This window comes from Armigeres subalbatus, chromosome 2, assembly GCF_024139115.2.
Source record: "Armigeres subalbatus isolate Guangzhou_Male chromosome 2, GZ_Asu_2, whole genome shotgun sequence".
Classification (NCBI taxonomy): domain Eukaryota; kingdom Metazoa; phylum Arthropoda; class Insecta; order Diptera; family Culicidae; genus Armigeres; species Armigeres subalbatus.
Genome location: NC_085140.1, coordinates 396,341,085 through 396,358,812, shown reverse-complemented (window position 1 = coordinate 396,358,812; position 17,728 = coordinate 396,341,085). Strand labels below are relative to the sequence as shown.

Here is a 17,728-nt window from a genome sequence, read left to right as displayed (position 1 = left end):
CGCCTCCATCTACGCTGCAGCTCCGACAGTATTTGCGTCACGACTCTGCTTACCGAATTCCACGTGTTTTCCTCGTGACACATTTGCTCTGCGATATTATCCGCCCTTGAGACAGGCATTTCTCTACGAATTTCCGCAAACCGCGGACAATAGAACACCACGTGCTCCGGCGTCTCTTCAACATTCTCACATTCTGGACATAGCGGGGAATTGGTGTGTCCGAACCGATGTAAATACTTCCGAAAGCATCCGTGGCCCGACAGGAACTGCGTCATGTAGAAGTTTACTTCGCCATGCTTTCTGTTCATCCACGTCGACAGATTTGGAATGAGCCGGTGGGTCCACCTTCCTTTCTCAGTACTGTCCCACTTCTGCTGCCAAATCGCCATCGAGCGAATTTTCGCCACCTTTCTCATGTTTCCGGTGTCTCTGCACTGGTAGCACTCGATGTCTTCCGCCAGGGTGATGCAAATGGGTACCATCCCGGCGATAACGCATACTGCCTCCGACGATATCGTTCTATACGCACTTGCAACTCGTATGGCCATCAGCCGGAACACACTTTTCAGCATTTCCCGGTTCCGCTTGGTTTGCAGTGCTTTGCCCCAGGCAGGAACCCCATACCGCAGTATCGATGACGAGACACTAACTAGCAAACGCCTCGTGCTGCTTCGTGGGCCGCCAACGTTTGGCATGATCCTCGCTATTGCGTTCATTGCCTTCGCCGACTTTTCACAGGCGTAGTCAACGTGGCTGTTGAAATTTAGCCGGTCGTCGATCATCACTCCCAGGTGCTTCAGGTGGTGTGTGTGTGTGTGTGTGTGTGTGTGTGTGTGTGTGTGTGTGTGTGTGTGTGTGTGTGTGTGTGTGTGTGTGTGTGTGTGTGTGTGTGTGTGTGTGTGTGTGTGTGTGTGTGTGTATGTGGGTGTATGTGGGTGTGAACGTTTGTGCGTGTGTGCCTGTGTATGTGTGTGCAATCTAGCTCCAGTTTTTAGGGCCCTGTCATCATTCAAAAAATTAAACACTTTATTTCAAACTTTAAGCTAAATCATGTGATGAGTGACTTGTTTTCGAAGTTTACAATTACACATCTTATTTTCATTGGGAATAATGCGAATACTAGAGCCCTGGATATGGGAAACGCGGATAGGTATGTGCCGCCAATGAAACCGTCAAAAAACAGCAGCCAACCGAGCAGGAGACCTGTTATGCAGCCAAAATGTTGGCTCAAATACTGAAAACGGCTAAATTCGATTTTATGCCATTTTTAAATAAACAAATTTGAATGCATTTTACATTAGTTTGCAATAATATATGCAAGTCATTTATAAATTATGAAATGAAAATGTATTGTTGATTGGATTCTAGTGTTATATTAAATAGCGGATTGTTAGATTTCATCTGCATAAACCATTTCTTCCTTTTCGTGTGTTGTTCTTTGATGAAGAAAATTGAATGTAGTGTTGGCAGAGTCATATTTTTTATCCGCGTTTCTCTTATTCACTCTTCATCACGTAATGAAGTTTGTAGTTTGAATATCCTATTAGTTTCAGCTTTATTGGTATATGTTTATTTTCGATTTCGTTTCTCTTCTAGTTAATTACGGTTCACTAGAATAAACATACATATTGTTTTGTTCTAAAGCTAACCTAATTCAGAATTAAGTTTGAGAATACACTGATCACACTCGTGTATAAAACAAATCAACACACTTGATTTTCCACTTCCGAGTTTTTTTTTTCTAACACTTCAGCTATTAATTTACATCAGCATCATTTTTTTTCGCGTTTACTCCATGATATAAATAAAATAAAGTCGTTTCATTTGAAAAAATGGCAAAGTTTATTAATATATTTTCATCAATTGATTATGGTGGAATTGAAATATTTTACCGCCAGATGACTGATTTACGAAGCTAAAATAGTGTGGAATGATTATATCACTTTTTTAGTGTTTAATTAATAGATAGTTTCATGATAAATTGTGACCTTTATTTGAAATTATTTTTCGTATTGCTTAGTGAAAAAAGCATACACATACAAAAGGTCGCATGCTCGAATTTGAAGAGCTGATGCAAGAAATATAGGTGCCATACACAAGTTCAATACATTTTTAGTTATTTCGTACTATTATTTAAATCGTTTTTCAGTTGCGATGTATGCAAAGCAAAGCAAAAGATTGCATAAATGTTTCGATTTTTTTATTGCATTGTTTTTTTTTTCAATTTTGGTTCTATTTGAGTGCATTTTAATATTCACTTTACTGTTTCATGCGTTTATCATGTTATTCTGTAGCGCGAGAATGTGTGTAACAGGTTATTGTAATGTTCGAACTCTTTTGTGCTGAATGTTGGTTACTGTAATTATTAGGTTTAGGTAGCTCAGAATGTCGTTAATTTTACGACACTGCTTTACGATGGCATCATGAACAAGACAATGATATTAATTTGTTCTTAGTTTTGATCTGGAAGAAAATCTATGGAAGTTCACAAAACAATTAAATTAACAATTTGGTTTTATGACCTAGTTTACGATTTCCGAAATATTCTAAATCTGTGTATTATAATATTGTTAGTCAAGGAAAAACTAAACCATTTTCATCAATCGGTTGTCCATGTTGTCCAGCTAAATATCATGCCAGTAAAGATACCAACACATTGGCTCACGCTACATTAGGCTACATGTGTTGGAAACACATTACATTAATTGAAAAAGGTGGTACAAAAAATGAACGTAAAATCGATCGGCCTGGATTTGCATTTCAATGTCTATCTATTTCCTCTAAAATTTGGGAGTGTTAAATGTAAATATATTTATTTTTGGTATAATGTATCCTGTATTCTAATAGGCATTTATTATGTTGACTATATTTTACATCCAGTTTTTTTTTTCATTGAAAACTATTTATTGACTTCGCAGCTTGGTATTACGTTCATTCGTGTGTAATTGATTTGATAAGTTTGAAGGTGATTCTATTTAAAAGTAAAAATAAACACAGTTGTTTCTTAATATGATCAACATTACAGATAAAAGATATCGAGGCTAGTGAGACCTACCAGGTAACAATTTTTTAATTATTTCGATTCATTTTCGATATTTTCAAATATAACACAGCTGGAAATATGTTATCAAGTAGTCAGCATTCTTTTTATAACTGGGCTCATTTCATTCGTTGCCACATGTCATTTCCAAATTCATATCATCATAAAGACATATAGTAGCTGGTTTGATGTTTGTTATTTTTTAAGAAGTTAATTAGATTATTTGCATTTCGGCACATCTCGCCAAATGTTGTTCTGTTATAAATTTTTATAAAAAAAAGGTGCATCTGGAAACCTGAGTCTGGAAATTGATGGAACGTCTACTTTCAACTCCCAATATCAGAAAAAATATTTGAGCTCTTTTAGTGGAATGTCTTCGAATGTCTAAGAAGAGTACTTTCCATGTAATTCCACTACGTCTTGTTATCTTTACAGATACGATTCAGTGTCTCGTACTTGACTCGACGAAAGTCGGCCTCACAGTTGAGGTCGAAATACGTATCTGTAAAAATAACAAAACGTAGTGGAATTAAATGGAAATTACTAAACTTATCTTAGACAGTTTTCCAATATCAATTGTGGTACATCTATATATATCCAGTAGTGTGCTGTTGTTAGTTGTTTGTAGTCTTTAGCCCCGCTAAGTCTCACTTATTTTGAAGTACCTATCTCAATAATAATAAAAAAATCAGTTTGTAGGATTCAGTACGTTTAATAGTATCACAACTCAATAAGGTAAAATGACTGAAAACAGTTCTTAGGATAATATTTTTTGGAATAAGCAGCAGTGTCAATAACTAAAATAGAACAAGCTATAGCTGACTTAGAATAAATTCAGTAAGCACAATTTTCGAAGCTGGAAAAAATGCGTAATCTCTGTTGATTTCGGCTTCGAGTCTGTCATCATTTTTAACAGCATGATTTCGTGCCTCATTTAATACATCACAGTTGTATCCTAGATTTCTTTTTTCGGCCTTTTCTGCTTCAGACGTGGATGAAGTTCTGAAATCATATAAAAAATATTGAGATTTGGATTATCCATTGTGGATTTTTGTAAAACTAGTATATAATAGGTACCGTCTTCGGGGTGACAATGAGTCATCGCTTTCACCGACAATCTGGAGGTCGGATAACAAATAAATTTGTTTGACAGAAATTTTACCCTTTCCCGCCCATAGTGTGTGTAGAGCACCATCAAATTTTGCAGGCCTAATATTTGACACTTTATGGTTTCATATATAAAAAATCAGAATGGTTGTGTAAAACACACGGCCGCAAGGTAGATGTTGGACAACTTAAGGTCATTGTTGCGATTGACCTTTCTGCCGTCGCCAAGCGATTGCATTTTGTACTTTGAAGAAATTTCTTCTCGGATCAGCTTTCTTTTATATAGAATGGTGGTTTTGGAAAGAATCGGTTTATTTTCAATAATGCGGACTTCCAATCACTTAAGGCTCAAGACTCCATCACATTGTTTTATAAATTAATGTTTGCCAGTTGATACATAGTGTTGCATGGCGAAATGTTTATTTTATGGGAATTTATACTTTTAAGATTATTTATAAATTTATTATAATTATTTTTTAATCATTAATTGTTGTCGTGGCTAGGGTTTTTTTTTATTATTATTATCAGACTAAGGCCGGAGTGGCCTGTGCTGCACATAAAAGACTTCTCCATTCAGCTCGGTCCATGGCTGCACTTCGCCAACCACGCAGTCTGCGGAGGGTCCGCAAATCGTCCTCCACCTGATCGATCCACCTTGCCCGCCTTCTTGTTCCCGTCGGATCGTTGTCGAGAACCATTTTCACCGGATTACTGTCCGACATTCTGGCTACGTGCCCGGCCCACCGCAGTCTTCCGATTTTCGCGGTGTGAACGATGGATGGTTCTCCCAACAGCTGATGCAACTCCTCCTCCACGTACCGTCCGCCATCTGTACCCAACCATAGATGGTACGCAACACTTTTCTTTCAAAAACTCCCAGTGCGCGTTGGTCCTCCACGAGCATCGTCCAGGTCTCGTGTCCGTAGAGAACTACCGGTCTTATAAGCGTTTTGAAGATAGTCAGTTTGGTACGGCGGCGAACTCTATTCGATCGGAGCGTCTTGCGGAGTCCAAAGTACGTACGATTTCCAGCCACTATGCGCCTCGGAATTTCTCTGCTGGTATCGTTATCGGCAGTCACCAGTGAGCCCAAGTACACAAATTCTTCAACCACCTCGATTTCGTCACCACCGATAGAAACTCGTGGTGGGTGGCTTACATTGACCTCTCTTGAGCCTCTTCCTATCATGTACTTCGTCTTCGACGTGTTGATGACTAGTCCAATCCGTTTAGCTTCGCTTTTCAGTCTGATGTAGGCTTCCTCCATCCTCTCAAAGTTACGTGCCATGATATCAATGCCGTCGGCGAAACCAAATAACTGGACGGACTTCGTGAAAATCGTACCACTCGTGTCAATCCCTGCCCTTCGTATTACTCCCTCCAAAGCGATGTTGAATAGCAGACACGAAAGACCATCACCTTGCCGTAACCCTCTACGCGTTTCGAAGGGACTCGAGAATGCCCCTGAAACTCGAACTACGCACATCGCCCGATCCATCGTCGCCTTGATCAACCGTATCAGTTTATCCGAAAATCCGTTTTCGTGCATTAGCTGCCATAGCTGGTCCCGATTGATTGTATCATATGCGGCTTTGAAGTCAATAAATAGATGATGTGTGGGCACATTGTATTCGCGGCATTTCTGCAATACCTGACGTATGGCGAACACCTGGTCTGTGGTAGAGCGTTCACCCATAAATCCCGCCTGGTACTGCCCCACGAACTCTCTTGCAATTGATGTTGGTCGGCGGCATAAAATTTGGGAGAGTACCTTGTAGGCGGCGTTCAGCAATGTGATTGCGCGGTAGTTGCTACAATTCAGCTTATCGCCCTTTTTGTAGATGGGACACACGACACCTTCTATCCACTCCTGCGGCAGAACCTCATCCTCCTAAACCTTGGTAATCACCCAGTGCAGCGCTCTAGCCAGTGCCTCACCACCGTTTTTAAACAGCTCTCCTGGTAGTTGGTCAACAACTCCAGGGGCTTTGTTGTTTTTCAGCCGGCCGATCTCCTCCTGGATTTCCTGGAGATTCGGAGCCGGAAGTCGCATGTCCTGCGCGCGTGCTCCTAGGTTCATTACCATACCGCCACCGTTGTCTGCCATATCGCCATTCAGGTGCTCTTCGTAGTGCTGCTGCCACCTTTGGATCACCTCACGCTCGTTTGTAAGAAGGTTCCCGTTTATGTCCTTACACATATCGGGCTGTGGCACGTGGCCCTTACGTGAACGGTTCAACTTCTCATAGAACTTTCGTGCGTTATTAGCGCGGTACAGTTCCTCCGTCTCTTCACGGTTTCGATCTTCCTGCTGGCGCTTTTTCCTCCGGAAAATCGAGTTTTGTCTGTTCCGCGCCCGTTTTTATCGTGCCTCGTTCGCCCTCGTGCGGTGTTGCAGCAATCTCGCCCATGCTGAATTCTTCTCCTCAACTAACTGCTCACATTCGCCGTCATACCAGTCGTTTCTCTGATCCGGAGCCACCGTGCCTAGTGCCTAGCTGCTCTTCCGTTGGGAGTGCCACTTCCAGCTGCTGCGCGTAGTCTTGAGCTAGTCTACCGTCTTGTAGCCGCCCAATGTTTAGCCGCGGCGGACGACTCCGACGCGTGTTGATCACCGTCGAGAGTTTTGAGCGCAGACATACTGCAACGAGGTAGTGGTCGGATTCAATATTCGCACTGCGGTAAGTGCGTACGTTCGTGATATCGGAGAAGAATTTACCGTCGATTAGAACGTGGTCGATTTGGTTTTCCGTTACTTGATTAGGTGATTTTCATGTGGCCTTGTGGATATTCTTGCGGGGGAAGAAAGTGCTTCGGACTACCATTTCGCGGGAGGCTGCAAAGTTTATGCATCGTTGGCCGTTGTCGTTCGATACGGTATGCAGACTATCCGGTCTGATGACCGGTCTATACATTTCCTCCCTTCCTACCTGAGCGTTCATGTCACCGATGATGATTTTGACGTCCCGCAGTGGGCATCCATCGTATGTCTGCTCCAGTTGCGCATAGAACGCTTCTTTCTCGTCGTCGGATCCCTTCGTGTGGGCAGTGCACGTTGATGATGCTATAGTTGAAGAAACGGCCTTTTATCCTCAGCTTGCACATCCTTGCGTTGATTGGCTGCCACCCAATCACGCGTTGGCGCATCTTTCCCAGCACTATGAAGCCGGTTCCCAGCTCGTTGGTGGTGCCACAGCTTTGGTAGAAGGTAGCCGCTCTATGCCCGTTTTTCCACACTTTCTGTCCTGTCCAGCAGATTTCCTGCAGCGCTACGACATCGAAGTTGCGGGGATGTAATTCGTCGTAGATTACCCTGTCGCAACCTGCGAAGCCTAGCGACTTGCAGTTCCATGTTCCAAGCTTCCAATCGTGATCCTTTATTCGTCGCCTAGGTCGTTGCCGATTATATCGAGTCGTATTATCTTCTATGTCGTTCGTAATAGTTGTTTTTAAAGGCGGCTTATTGGACCTGCGCAAACCTCCTGTCTCGTCGGAGGGCCGTCGTGTCAGGGCTGTTTAGCGTCCCACCTAACACCAGGACTTGGGCTTGTGCGCTTTGAGCGGCACACGGTCGCTTTAGTGGGGCCTACTTGCGGATACATGCAGCTTTTTATAGAGGTTTAACAGGGCCCACTGTCAAACCCCACCATATCCTAGGCAGGCGCCACAACTCGCAGATGGCCTGGGGAGGGATCGTCAAACCCTTGGACATAGTCCCTGCTGCCCCCAGGAGTTTTTTTATATATCGTTATTAGCGAGACCTTCAGCCCAAAGCTGGCTCGTCTCGTGGCTGACCAGGAGTAGAAAATATCATCATGATTTTGTGATTTTTGTCCAAGATTGAAATCAAGGATTACACCCACGTTGATTTCTGATAGTAATCTGAATAGAGATTTTAAAAGAAAAATATGAGTATCCCTAGTGTCCAAACTACGAAGTGCTCCGCAACTATGCTATGCACCTCACGGAACGGGTTTTTACCTAGGATGTTTTTACAGGTTTTTACATGAATGACGATTTCATTTCATTTCCAAACAACAAATGACGTGTGCACACTCAAATAAAATAAAAAAAATGGCAAATTTAATCGTTTAAACATTGAGGAGCAAAAAAAAATTAAAAAAATTGAATCACTGTCGTGCGCACTCAACAAACTTGTTATTTTGTAGCAAATTTTTTTTAAGGACGATCGTTTCTGAAATCAAATTTGCTCCAGCTCGCGTTTTCAAAGGCACCATTAGCAACGAGCAGCTGTCATCTTTTATTCTACGCTTGCTGCGATATGATGCAGCAAAACTAAAATAAAAAGATGACAGTGGTTTCTTTATCGAGATTGGTGCCTCTGAAAAGTGAAAACTCGAGGTGTAAGTTATTTAAATTCTGGACAGTTTCACCTGGGTCTCCAGTAGCTTTGCGAGCAAAGGCGCAAGATTGCCAATCTGGAGATGGTGAGTTCCATTCTCGGTCCGGTCTAGGATGTTTTCGAGTTGGAAACTGTCTCGACACTCTGGGCATAGTGTATTCATTGTACTTGCCACACAAGTTAGATACTTATGCAATGGCGGACATAGAAAAGCTTTCAATTAATAACTGAGGAAATGCTAATAGAATACTAAGTTGAAAAGCAGGTCAAGTTTCAGTTGGAATGTAGAGACAATGAAGAACAGTTTCAGCTTAAACTTTATTAGCGTGATTTTTCGTTTCCTTAACATATACGGAAAAACGTCCGAAATTGATCATTAGAAATTAGCTTGTATTACTACACTCTACTACACTTACCTTCCACTTTACCACGTCCTACGTAGTAAAAGTCAATCCACTCGTCGTATTTCTCCTTGGGTGTACATTCCCGCTAGTATTTCCGTTAACATTTTCCGCCACTCTTCCCCCTAAGTTCCCATACATACTACTGGTCATGCTCGCACTGCCAGCATTACTCTTCTGTTGTTGTTGCTGTTGCATGTACAACCTCCTATATTCGGCATACATTTGCCGTGCTTGATTCAGCACCCGAACCACGTTGTGTTTTCGAACCATTTTATCGAAATGCATTGCCATCTCGTTGTAGTCCATGCCGGTTTTCATTATGTAGTCTCGATGTTGTAACAGTATGGTCAAACAGAGAAACATCAAAAATGGATTTCCGCCGCCAAATTCATGCGGGGGCGGTAGCACCCCTGCCACCTTGATGGAGTCAATGTTTTCTGGTGGTGTCACATCGGTTGGAATGTTAGTGGTGGATTGTTGCACAGCTATGTCTACCTTGGACGCTTCCGTTGCTTCCTCAAAAGAATTGCTTGAGCCGGTAATGTTCGTTGTCTGTGGAATGTCTTGAGTTGTTTCGCAAGGAGAAGAGGCTGCTCTTGTGACTGGGATACGTGTTGGCTCGGTGTAGTTTGCTTCATAAAAGGGGTTATTTGGATGAAATCTAAAATTGACTGCTGAGCATCTGTCTGGTGAATCGTCTGAATCTGAGTCCGGAAGGACCATCGAATTGCGATTGGAATTACTATTTGATTGATCACCTGTTCTACGGATTAATCTTATTGGAGTGACCGATTTTTTACCAGTCCCCGCCTCCACAATAATTTCACCATCATATTCAAGTTCTGGGTGTTCATCGGGTGTAGTTGCTGTTCGCTCTATCATAGTTGTAAGCGGCCGTCCCTGAGATAGTTCACCTCCTCCGGCGGATATTGGACTTTCAATTTGATGCAGTGGATTCTCCCACACGAATACATCGGCATTAGCACTGGAAGTGCTGACTCGCTTACTATCTATGTCGACGTCACTCCTTGGTCGCTTCTTCTCGCGATACCGAACGACATCGGTACTAGGGATTTCTTTAAGATCACATATTTCATCCACCGAATGAATTTCCAACGCATCGCCAGTATGATTGTTCAACTTGTGATTCTGGATTGGTTGCGATTGTGCAAATGCTTTGATGGAGTCGACACTTTCCGGTGGGGTATCCAGCTCGATGCAGCCACCCAGCGTGTAGAACCTCTGCTGATTGTGAAAATCAGTTCCGAACACGTGTCGGTCTAAGTTCTCCAGCTCCAGTCTCAACTCTCGGGTCATAGACGTTGTCATGGGGAAATATTCCTGAGAGTCATCTGGACTGCTTCCATCTTGAACTGGTTGCTCATAGAAGTGCAATTTGTCACTTTCTTCATCCTCTTCATCTTTACTGCTGCCGATATCGTTCTCTTGCAGTGGCTGGTGCACCGGGGATACCGAAACGGAACTATCGTCCACGATGAAGCTACTGTTATCACTAGAACGAGATACGGCGGTGCAAGAATCGGCCACCCCAATACTAGAAGAGTCGGAATCATCAAACGAAGACTTTGTCAACTTGATCAGCGGTTTGGGTTTCAGTTCATCGTATTCGATCGTTTCCGTGGAGTCATCATCTACGGTAATGGACGAACCAGTTGTGATGGTGAGAGTACTACAGGTGGAATCCAAGGATGACGTAACACGTTTGTTGTTCAATCTATCGCTTATACGACTACGGTTCATAGCCGCGAAACTAAGGAACTCGTTGAAGTTTTTCACAAGCTTTGGCTTACGATCCTCGCCCGACTGTCCGGTGCCGGTTTGCGCTTCAGCGTCCGATTTATCCAATGATGCGAATATTCCTGTGTAAGAAAATACAAAATATTATTATAGTAACAGTTTAATAAACTGTTGCTCATTTTGCCCTCAAATTTTTGTGATACTGTTTCGTAATGGTGTATGTGCCCCTCAGGGCAGCTTAGAACTTTAACAGAGATCGAACATATAGAACAGAGAACGAACATATATCAAGCATAATTTTTCATAACGACGTATGTAACAATTATGAGGATTCGAGAAATCCTTTGCAGAAAGTTGGCAAAACTTTTTCTAAAACTGTTTTAAAACTAAATCTTTTTTCAATACTTTTTTCCGCTGGCATGCATCATTACATGACACGTAATAAGCGTGCTTCACAGCAAAGCTCAGTTCATTCAAATTCACTGTGAAAAATGATAAAATTATACATACACCGGTATGCTACACGTACGTCGGTGTACATTGGTCGGTTTTCCATAGTGCACAATTGACGCAACTGCAGTTTTGTTTTGTTTTGCTTTTTTTGTTACATAGGTCGCTCTTAGTTCCCATATGTTAAAGCGACGTATGTAACAGTGAGACTTCAAAAATAGAAATTTTTACATACGTCGATTCGCAAAAAGATTGAATTAAAGAATTTTAAGATCTGAAATCAGTAAAATCGATGCGTATTATATAAAGCCGCGTGTGATTGTCACGTTGTATTAAAAACCCCGTTTTGTTTACTTTTGTTACATGAAAAATTCGTTATGAAAAATTATGCTTGATATATATGTACTCTAGTTTTTATCTAATCAGTCACTGAGTAAAATGGTAAGATGCGCGGCTACAAAGCAAGAGCATTCTGAGGGTGGCGGGGTATAATTTCCGGTGCCGGTCGGTTTCGAAATTGTCTCGACTACCCTGAGCATAAAGTATCATCGTGTTAGCCTCATGATATACGAATGCAAAATAGGTAATTGGCTTAGAAACCTCGCAGTTAATAATGTAATGGGATGCAATGTCAATAAGAAGAAGAAGGTTCAGATATACTTTAAGTAACTCCACTATTACCTTTCTTGCTTGCTGCCAGCTTCTCCTTTAGATCCTTGAAATGTCCACCACTGGTAGTGCTGAAATTCTTTCGTTGGGTGCTGAGCTGTCGTGCAATCAGATTTCCCGTGCCTGCCGAGAATATGCTTTTACTTCCAGTGATTGGCGACTTCCGAGCACCATTTTCCTCACTAGACTGTTGCGATTGTGGTAGTTGCCTTTTTTGAGATGACGGCTTGGACTCCTTTTCCATTTGGTTATGCGCTGGCTTTCGGGATTGAATCACTTGAAAAGTTTCCTTCCGATTCTCGATATCGGTTGAAGTCACATGTTCAGAAGGGCTATCCAGAAATGGATTAGTTCCGGTTGAAGTGGGTAATTCCATTGAAGGTGCAAGTGGCTGGAATACGTTATCGTCTTCGTCATTGTGTTCTTCTGTTTCACCTTGAGCTTGATTGCTACTTTCTAGTATATCGTCATCACCGACACTGCGAACTATTTTACGTTGTTTCACTAAAGCTGTTTTCGCCTCGTCCAAACTCTGGTGCACTTTGCTGATATTCTTATTATTGTACAACGTCTCACGTGTTATGTTTTCGTCTAGGCTGAGATTCAAACGTTTTGTTGCATCCAGTTTCCCGGGTCCGTTTATAATGTTGATAGGATTAGTGCAGGAGGAACTTAATGAAATGGCAGAGCTTTGTCTTCTGAGAGCACAAATTTTGGTGTAAGGATTTTCACGGGGAGTCCTTAGTACGACCTGCGTTGGACTCTTTGGCTGAGGAACGTCCACCGGAGGAGGTTCATATTCTTTCTCAAACAGAGACAGCTCTATGTTTGGGGCCATAGGCGGAAGCGAACTCCACAAGACTTCCAGCATTCGCAACGAATCCTCAAAGGCGAATTCTCGCTTCATTTCTAAGAGTAACCAGCGATAACAAAATAATAGATCATCTGCTTGGTGTCTTTTCAGATAGGCGAAAAATTCTGGATCATAGTACTGCAGCGATTCGGACAAATGACTGAATTTTAAAGTCATCGCGATTCCATCAAGCATAAAATTGCAGCTCAACCTGGTCATGATGGCACAGAAACATATATAGGCCTGTGCTTCATCAGCCATAGTAACCAATAAAGGCGAAGCAATATCGGACATTCCCTGACAATAGCTCACAGCCGGATGATTCAGAGCGTAAGTAGTCAGTACGTTGAAGAGCGACGCTATGTTTTGATTATCGTCGCTTCCGGCGTAAAACGGATGTAATCGATCGGTTCGCAAAACGTCCTTGCGAACCATGCTCGTTACGTAGGCCAATTCCCCGACAATGTTCCCTTGTTGTACCGCCGATCGCCATACGTCTCTAAGCTTATAATATTCGCCTGAAAATGCCAATTGATACAATTAAGATATGACGTTATTCTTGCACTGCATCTCCTTACGTACCAGACTTCTTTTTCATGTAATCCATCCTCTCCCTGCCAGTCATCCCTTCCGGGTACACATTCAATATGTGCTTCCAGATTACCCTCCGCAGACTGGGATCAATCCCACCTAAATAGATGACTTTTCGAAGATGTGCCGGTTCCACAATTTGTCCAACCGAGTCGCAAAACGTTCGAAATTCAGCATCAGCTAATGGAGGCCGGATAGCCTGCGTCATCGTGGGGTCTTCGGCCAAGTTCAACGCTCGTTGCACCAGGGAAAAAGTCTTTTCCATCTGGTTCATGATCAGTCCTGGAAGCTTGTTTTGAACATATTTGTGACCCGCTCCAATCGACTGCTGCAGTGAGACTAGTTCCTTGGTGATTCCTCCAGAATTGCCTGCTCCGTCCCATTCTGAAGTAACCGAAAAAGGCTTGATGTCCACACGCAGAAACAGACATGGTTCGCTTTTTGTTGCTATCGATTGGTTATGCGCCCTCAGGAAGGCCGCCTCTAAGTCCCAATCCGACAAAACGACCAGATAGCTTTCCTGACCCGCAGCATCCAGTGCTTTGTAACTGATGCCGAAATCCGTTCGCAGATCGAACGCCTTTGCCAAAATCGAACACAACACCTCGAGGCTGGTAATTTGCGGATCGACACTAAACTTACGAGTGTCAGTTTCTACATTATTCTCGTATTTCTAAAAATAAAAAGAAGGTAATTAAACTTATTCAGCACATTTAGCGTTTTTTTTTAGGCAAAACTAAAGAATGTTCTACACAATTTGATTTATTCATTTAGTAGAATTACAACGGAAATATTTATGAGAGTCAGCCAATATTAACTATTGAATATCTTCTCTATTTATAATTTATTTATACTAAAACGTTAACCTGTGAGTCAGAACTTTAAATCAGGTTAACTGAGCTTCATTGCTATTATATTCCCAACTGAAATTGAGACACCTTTCCGGTCATAAACGACCTTAAGTACAGGGTTGACAAATAAAAATCTTAATTACCCGTTTTCAAAATTCTGTTCATTTGTGTGGTTAATTCTACTCAAAATCTGAAACTGTACAATGTCTGTTTAATCACAAAAAAAGTCATTTCTGCCCCTAACTGTATAACAGATTGTTGGTAACAGATGACAGGAAAAAATCTGTTTGAATACTAAATCTGTATATTTGGCAAACCTGCTTCAGCATGGAATTATCGATATCGACACAGCCTTTTGAATTGTATTGAAGATTACTCATAATTATATTTAATCCATTACTGAGAATTTATACCGTGTTTAAAGAGGTTCTCAAATATATTCATAGATGTCCACTAGAATTTCAACAAAAGTAGGTAATTAATTTTCTAAAATCAGTGGTGAACTAATTTTAGCGCGTGTAGTTACAACTTTTAGCAAATCCCTCTTCCAAAGCATCTTTCTTACCTTGACCTTCACCCGCACTGCCTCTCTATTGTAGCTGAACATGCCAGACATTCTTCTTCCGCAGACTATTGACCGACTACAGGAAATCGCCTTTTTCCTGCGCTGCCGTCTGTTCACCAATATTGACCTTGTGCAATCGGCAGTTGGTTTTGCTATTTGATCGAAGCACTAGTTCACGTCGTTGTTCTTGTAGCCATAATTTCCGCGAATGTAAAACTTGATATTGTTAGGATGAAGACACGGGCAGACACTCGCCATCAGAAGTGAATATAAACAATTTTTAGAAGTACCTACGTGATCTGACCAAATTTACAGCTGTTTATGATTTGAATTTTTTCCGCACCATTTTCGCTTGTTCGCTTGATTTGGAGGACCCGGATCACGATACTTTCAAAACTATTGTAATGTTTTAGATCTTCGACTATGTGAAGAATATTCAAAAAACTTGTTCAACTCTTTATCCTTTCATTCATTGTTTCAAGAGTGACTTCTAAAAAGTGTCTAAGTTCAATACTTTCTTTGTATTCACCTTTACTGATTTGTTACAACTTGAATTCAATAGAAAAAAATCATTCTCAACTAATTTGAACAGAATGAATAAAAATGAATTTGAAACAAATCTAAATATATTAATAAACAAAAATAACAAAAACATGTTTAGCTACTTACGACATTAGAAAGATTTATGCTTGGTTTGATTTGTCTTCAGCAGATGCAAAATGTTTTCTTTTTGATTTTTGTTGTCAATTTTGACAGAACTAAGGCACCCTGAGAATTTATTATTCTGCGAATTGACATACCTACACTGAAAAGAATCGAGTTGAAAAAACATATTTTCAAGACAAAATTTTCAAAACGACTTAAGCCCCAAACGCAATATAACGGAACGGCGACGGAAACGGCAAATTTGACAGAAAATATATGGGCTAACTGTCAAATTTTCCGTTTCCGTCGCCGTTCCGTTGTATTGCGTTTGGGGCTTTAGGGTCTGTTCAAATATTACGTAACGCGAAAAACTTTGGTTTTGAGAACCCCCACGCAGAAAAAAGTATGGTACAAACAAACATATTTGAGGTAAATTCTAACAAAAGTTCAGTTTGTTCTAGCACCAAACATAAATACGTTTGAAACAAACATAATGTTACATTTGAAGCAAACGAAAACTATTTTTAAATCAAATATGCATTTTAGGTTGCTTAAGCCACCGGAATTATTGAATCAAACATGGATATTATTGTTTTGGTTCGACCGCAAAAATATTTTCCTATCAATTATTGCAATATTTATATTCTGGTAGCATTTGACTACCAGATTCCACAATTGCTAACGTTCATATTTCATTTACTTACCTTATTGTACCTGAAAAACATCCTCATCAGCAATTTGGAAGCAAGAAAAAACTTGCTTCCCTTTCTTTGCTGGAATCCAATAGGGCCTGACCCGAACTGAAGTTTTTGTTTACCTTTACAAGAGCGAGCGAGGGGTCACCCACTACTGCATGCATAAAGCAAATAGGCATTTAATTTCATTTTAAAAATAAAAGTCGAGTCAAGTACAAGACACTGAAGACGGCCTTACTGTTGAGGTCGAAATACGTATCTGTCAGGATACAATTAAGTGGTGGAATTCAATGGGATTGTTCAAACTCGTCTTATGACAGGGGAAAATAAATATGTTTGATTCAAACATATTATCAGTTTGTGAACAAACATGAATATTTTTGAATCAAATGGATGAAATTTGTATCCGTGCCCCACCCCCTTGTAACAATCTGTAACAAAATTTAGAACTACACCCACCCCTATGCGTGACGCGTAACAAATACATTTTTTTTGGAAAATACAGTATCCCCCCGCTGATCCGACAAATGTATGGCCGGACTATCGAGGTTTCTCTCGTTAATACGACTGTCAAATCCATACAAATGAACCAAAACAAAATCACAGCACAAATTTGAAAACTGACAGCATAATGTGTTTAAATGGGTGTTGATACTTTTTAATCCGGAAAATTCCGAATTAGCGAGATCCGGACTAACGAGTCGTCGGACTAGCGAGGTCCGGATAAGCGGGGGATACTGTATCTTGTTTTTGTAGAATTTGAACCACGATACAATAAATTATTATTTTTTGTATATTTTATGCTATTTTGAAGACAATAAACTATTTTTTGAAAATTTAAATATTTTTTCTCGATTGTTACGCGTAACAATTTCTCGAATGACCCCCACCCCCTATCCAGCTTTCCACGTTCGCCATAATGGCGGCTGCTATAAATAAATCTGACAGTAACTGCTTCCGACGCTTAACTGTTTTCGACGCTGATCTGATTTCGACGGTGCTCGTATCTTAGCAACAATTTTCACACTGTTTATTTGTATTTATCTGAGCAGGAACCGCATGGAAAAATTGCAGCAAATTCAATTCTTATTATTTCAATGACTATAAACTATTTTATTATTTGACAAATATATTAACATTTTTATGTTGTAGGTGCAAGAATGGCCATTTGGCAATACGGAGCATCAATATCCGCATGATTGAACATAACATTCAAATACAAAAAAAAATCAAAAAGAGGTCCCATACTGTTTGCAAAAGTACCAGCGCTTCTGGTTCAGTTTTCAACCATTTGCAACGCAACAAGTTTTAGTTTAGTTTTAGAACTCAGATCCGAGTATTTCTGAAGCAATCGGATTGAAGGGACATTAAATACAAAATCGGAGGTTCTAGAACGTTGATGGCAAGTGCAGTTATCCACGTAAGAGAAGTTTGAATTCTTCGGTAATACTTGGATTCAAGTAGCAAAATCTAAACCAAAAAAGTTCATATTAGGCGTGGAGTAATACATAGTAGCACTGTGAAATGTGTTTACCATATCTGCACAATTATCTGTTAAATACGACATATATTTGAATTACATATACTATGCCATGCATCTAATTTCATTTATAAAAATAAAAGAATCCGTTGCAACTAAGGAATAAGTTTATTGTTTGGGGCCTTATTCAAATGTGTTGTATTCTGTTTTACTTTCATTTATTTAAAATGGATAATTGTTCTCATTTCCAGTAGGTC

General features: G+C 40.7%; 1 protein-coding gene across 4 annotated transcripts; it reads right to left on the bottom strand.

Moving 5' to 3' along the window:
* Window positions 1-1,547: 1,547 nt before the first annotated feature.
* LOC134213233 (uncharacterized) lies at window positions 1,548-15,218 on the bottom strand. Of its 4 annotated transcripts, none has more exons than XM_062692007.1 (6): window positions 14,942-15,218; window positions 14,652-14,867; window positions 13,227-13,908; window positions 11,804-13,162; window positions 8,927-10,794; window positions 1,548-4,042 (listed from the first exon to the last, which is right to left on the bottom strand). In XM_062692007.1, exons 2-5 carry the CDS (start codon window positions 14,700-14,702, stop codon window positions 8,945-8,947), a joined length of 3,942 nt encoding a protein of 1,313 aa, XP_062547991.1. In that variant the 5' UTR covers window positions 14,703-14,867; window positions 14,942-15,218; the 3' UTR covers window positions 1,548-4,042; window positions 8,927-8,944. The 4 variants fall into 4 exon arrangements, with proteins under 4 accessions (XP_062547991.1, XP_062547992.1, XP_062547989.1 ...); XM_062692008.1 differs by having other exon boundaries at window positions 14,652-14,837; XM_062692005.1 differs by having other exon boundaries at window positions 14,946-15,218.
* Window positions 15,219-17,728: the final 2,510 nt, after the last annotated feature.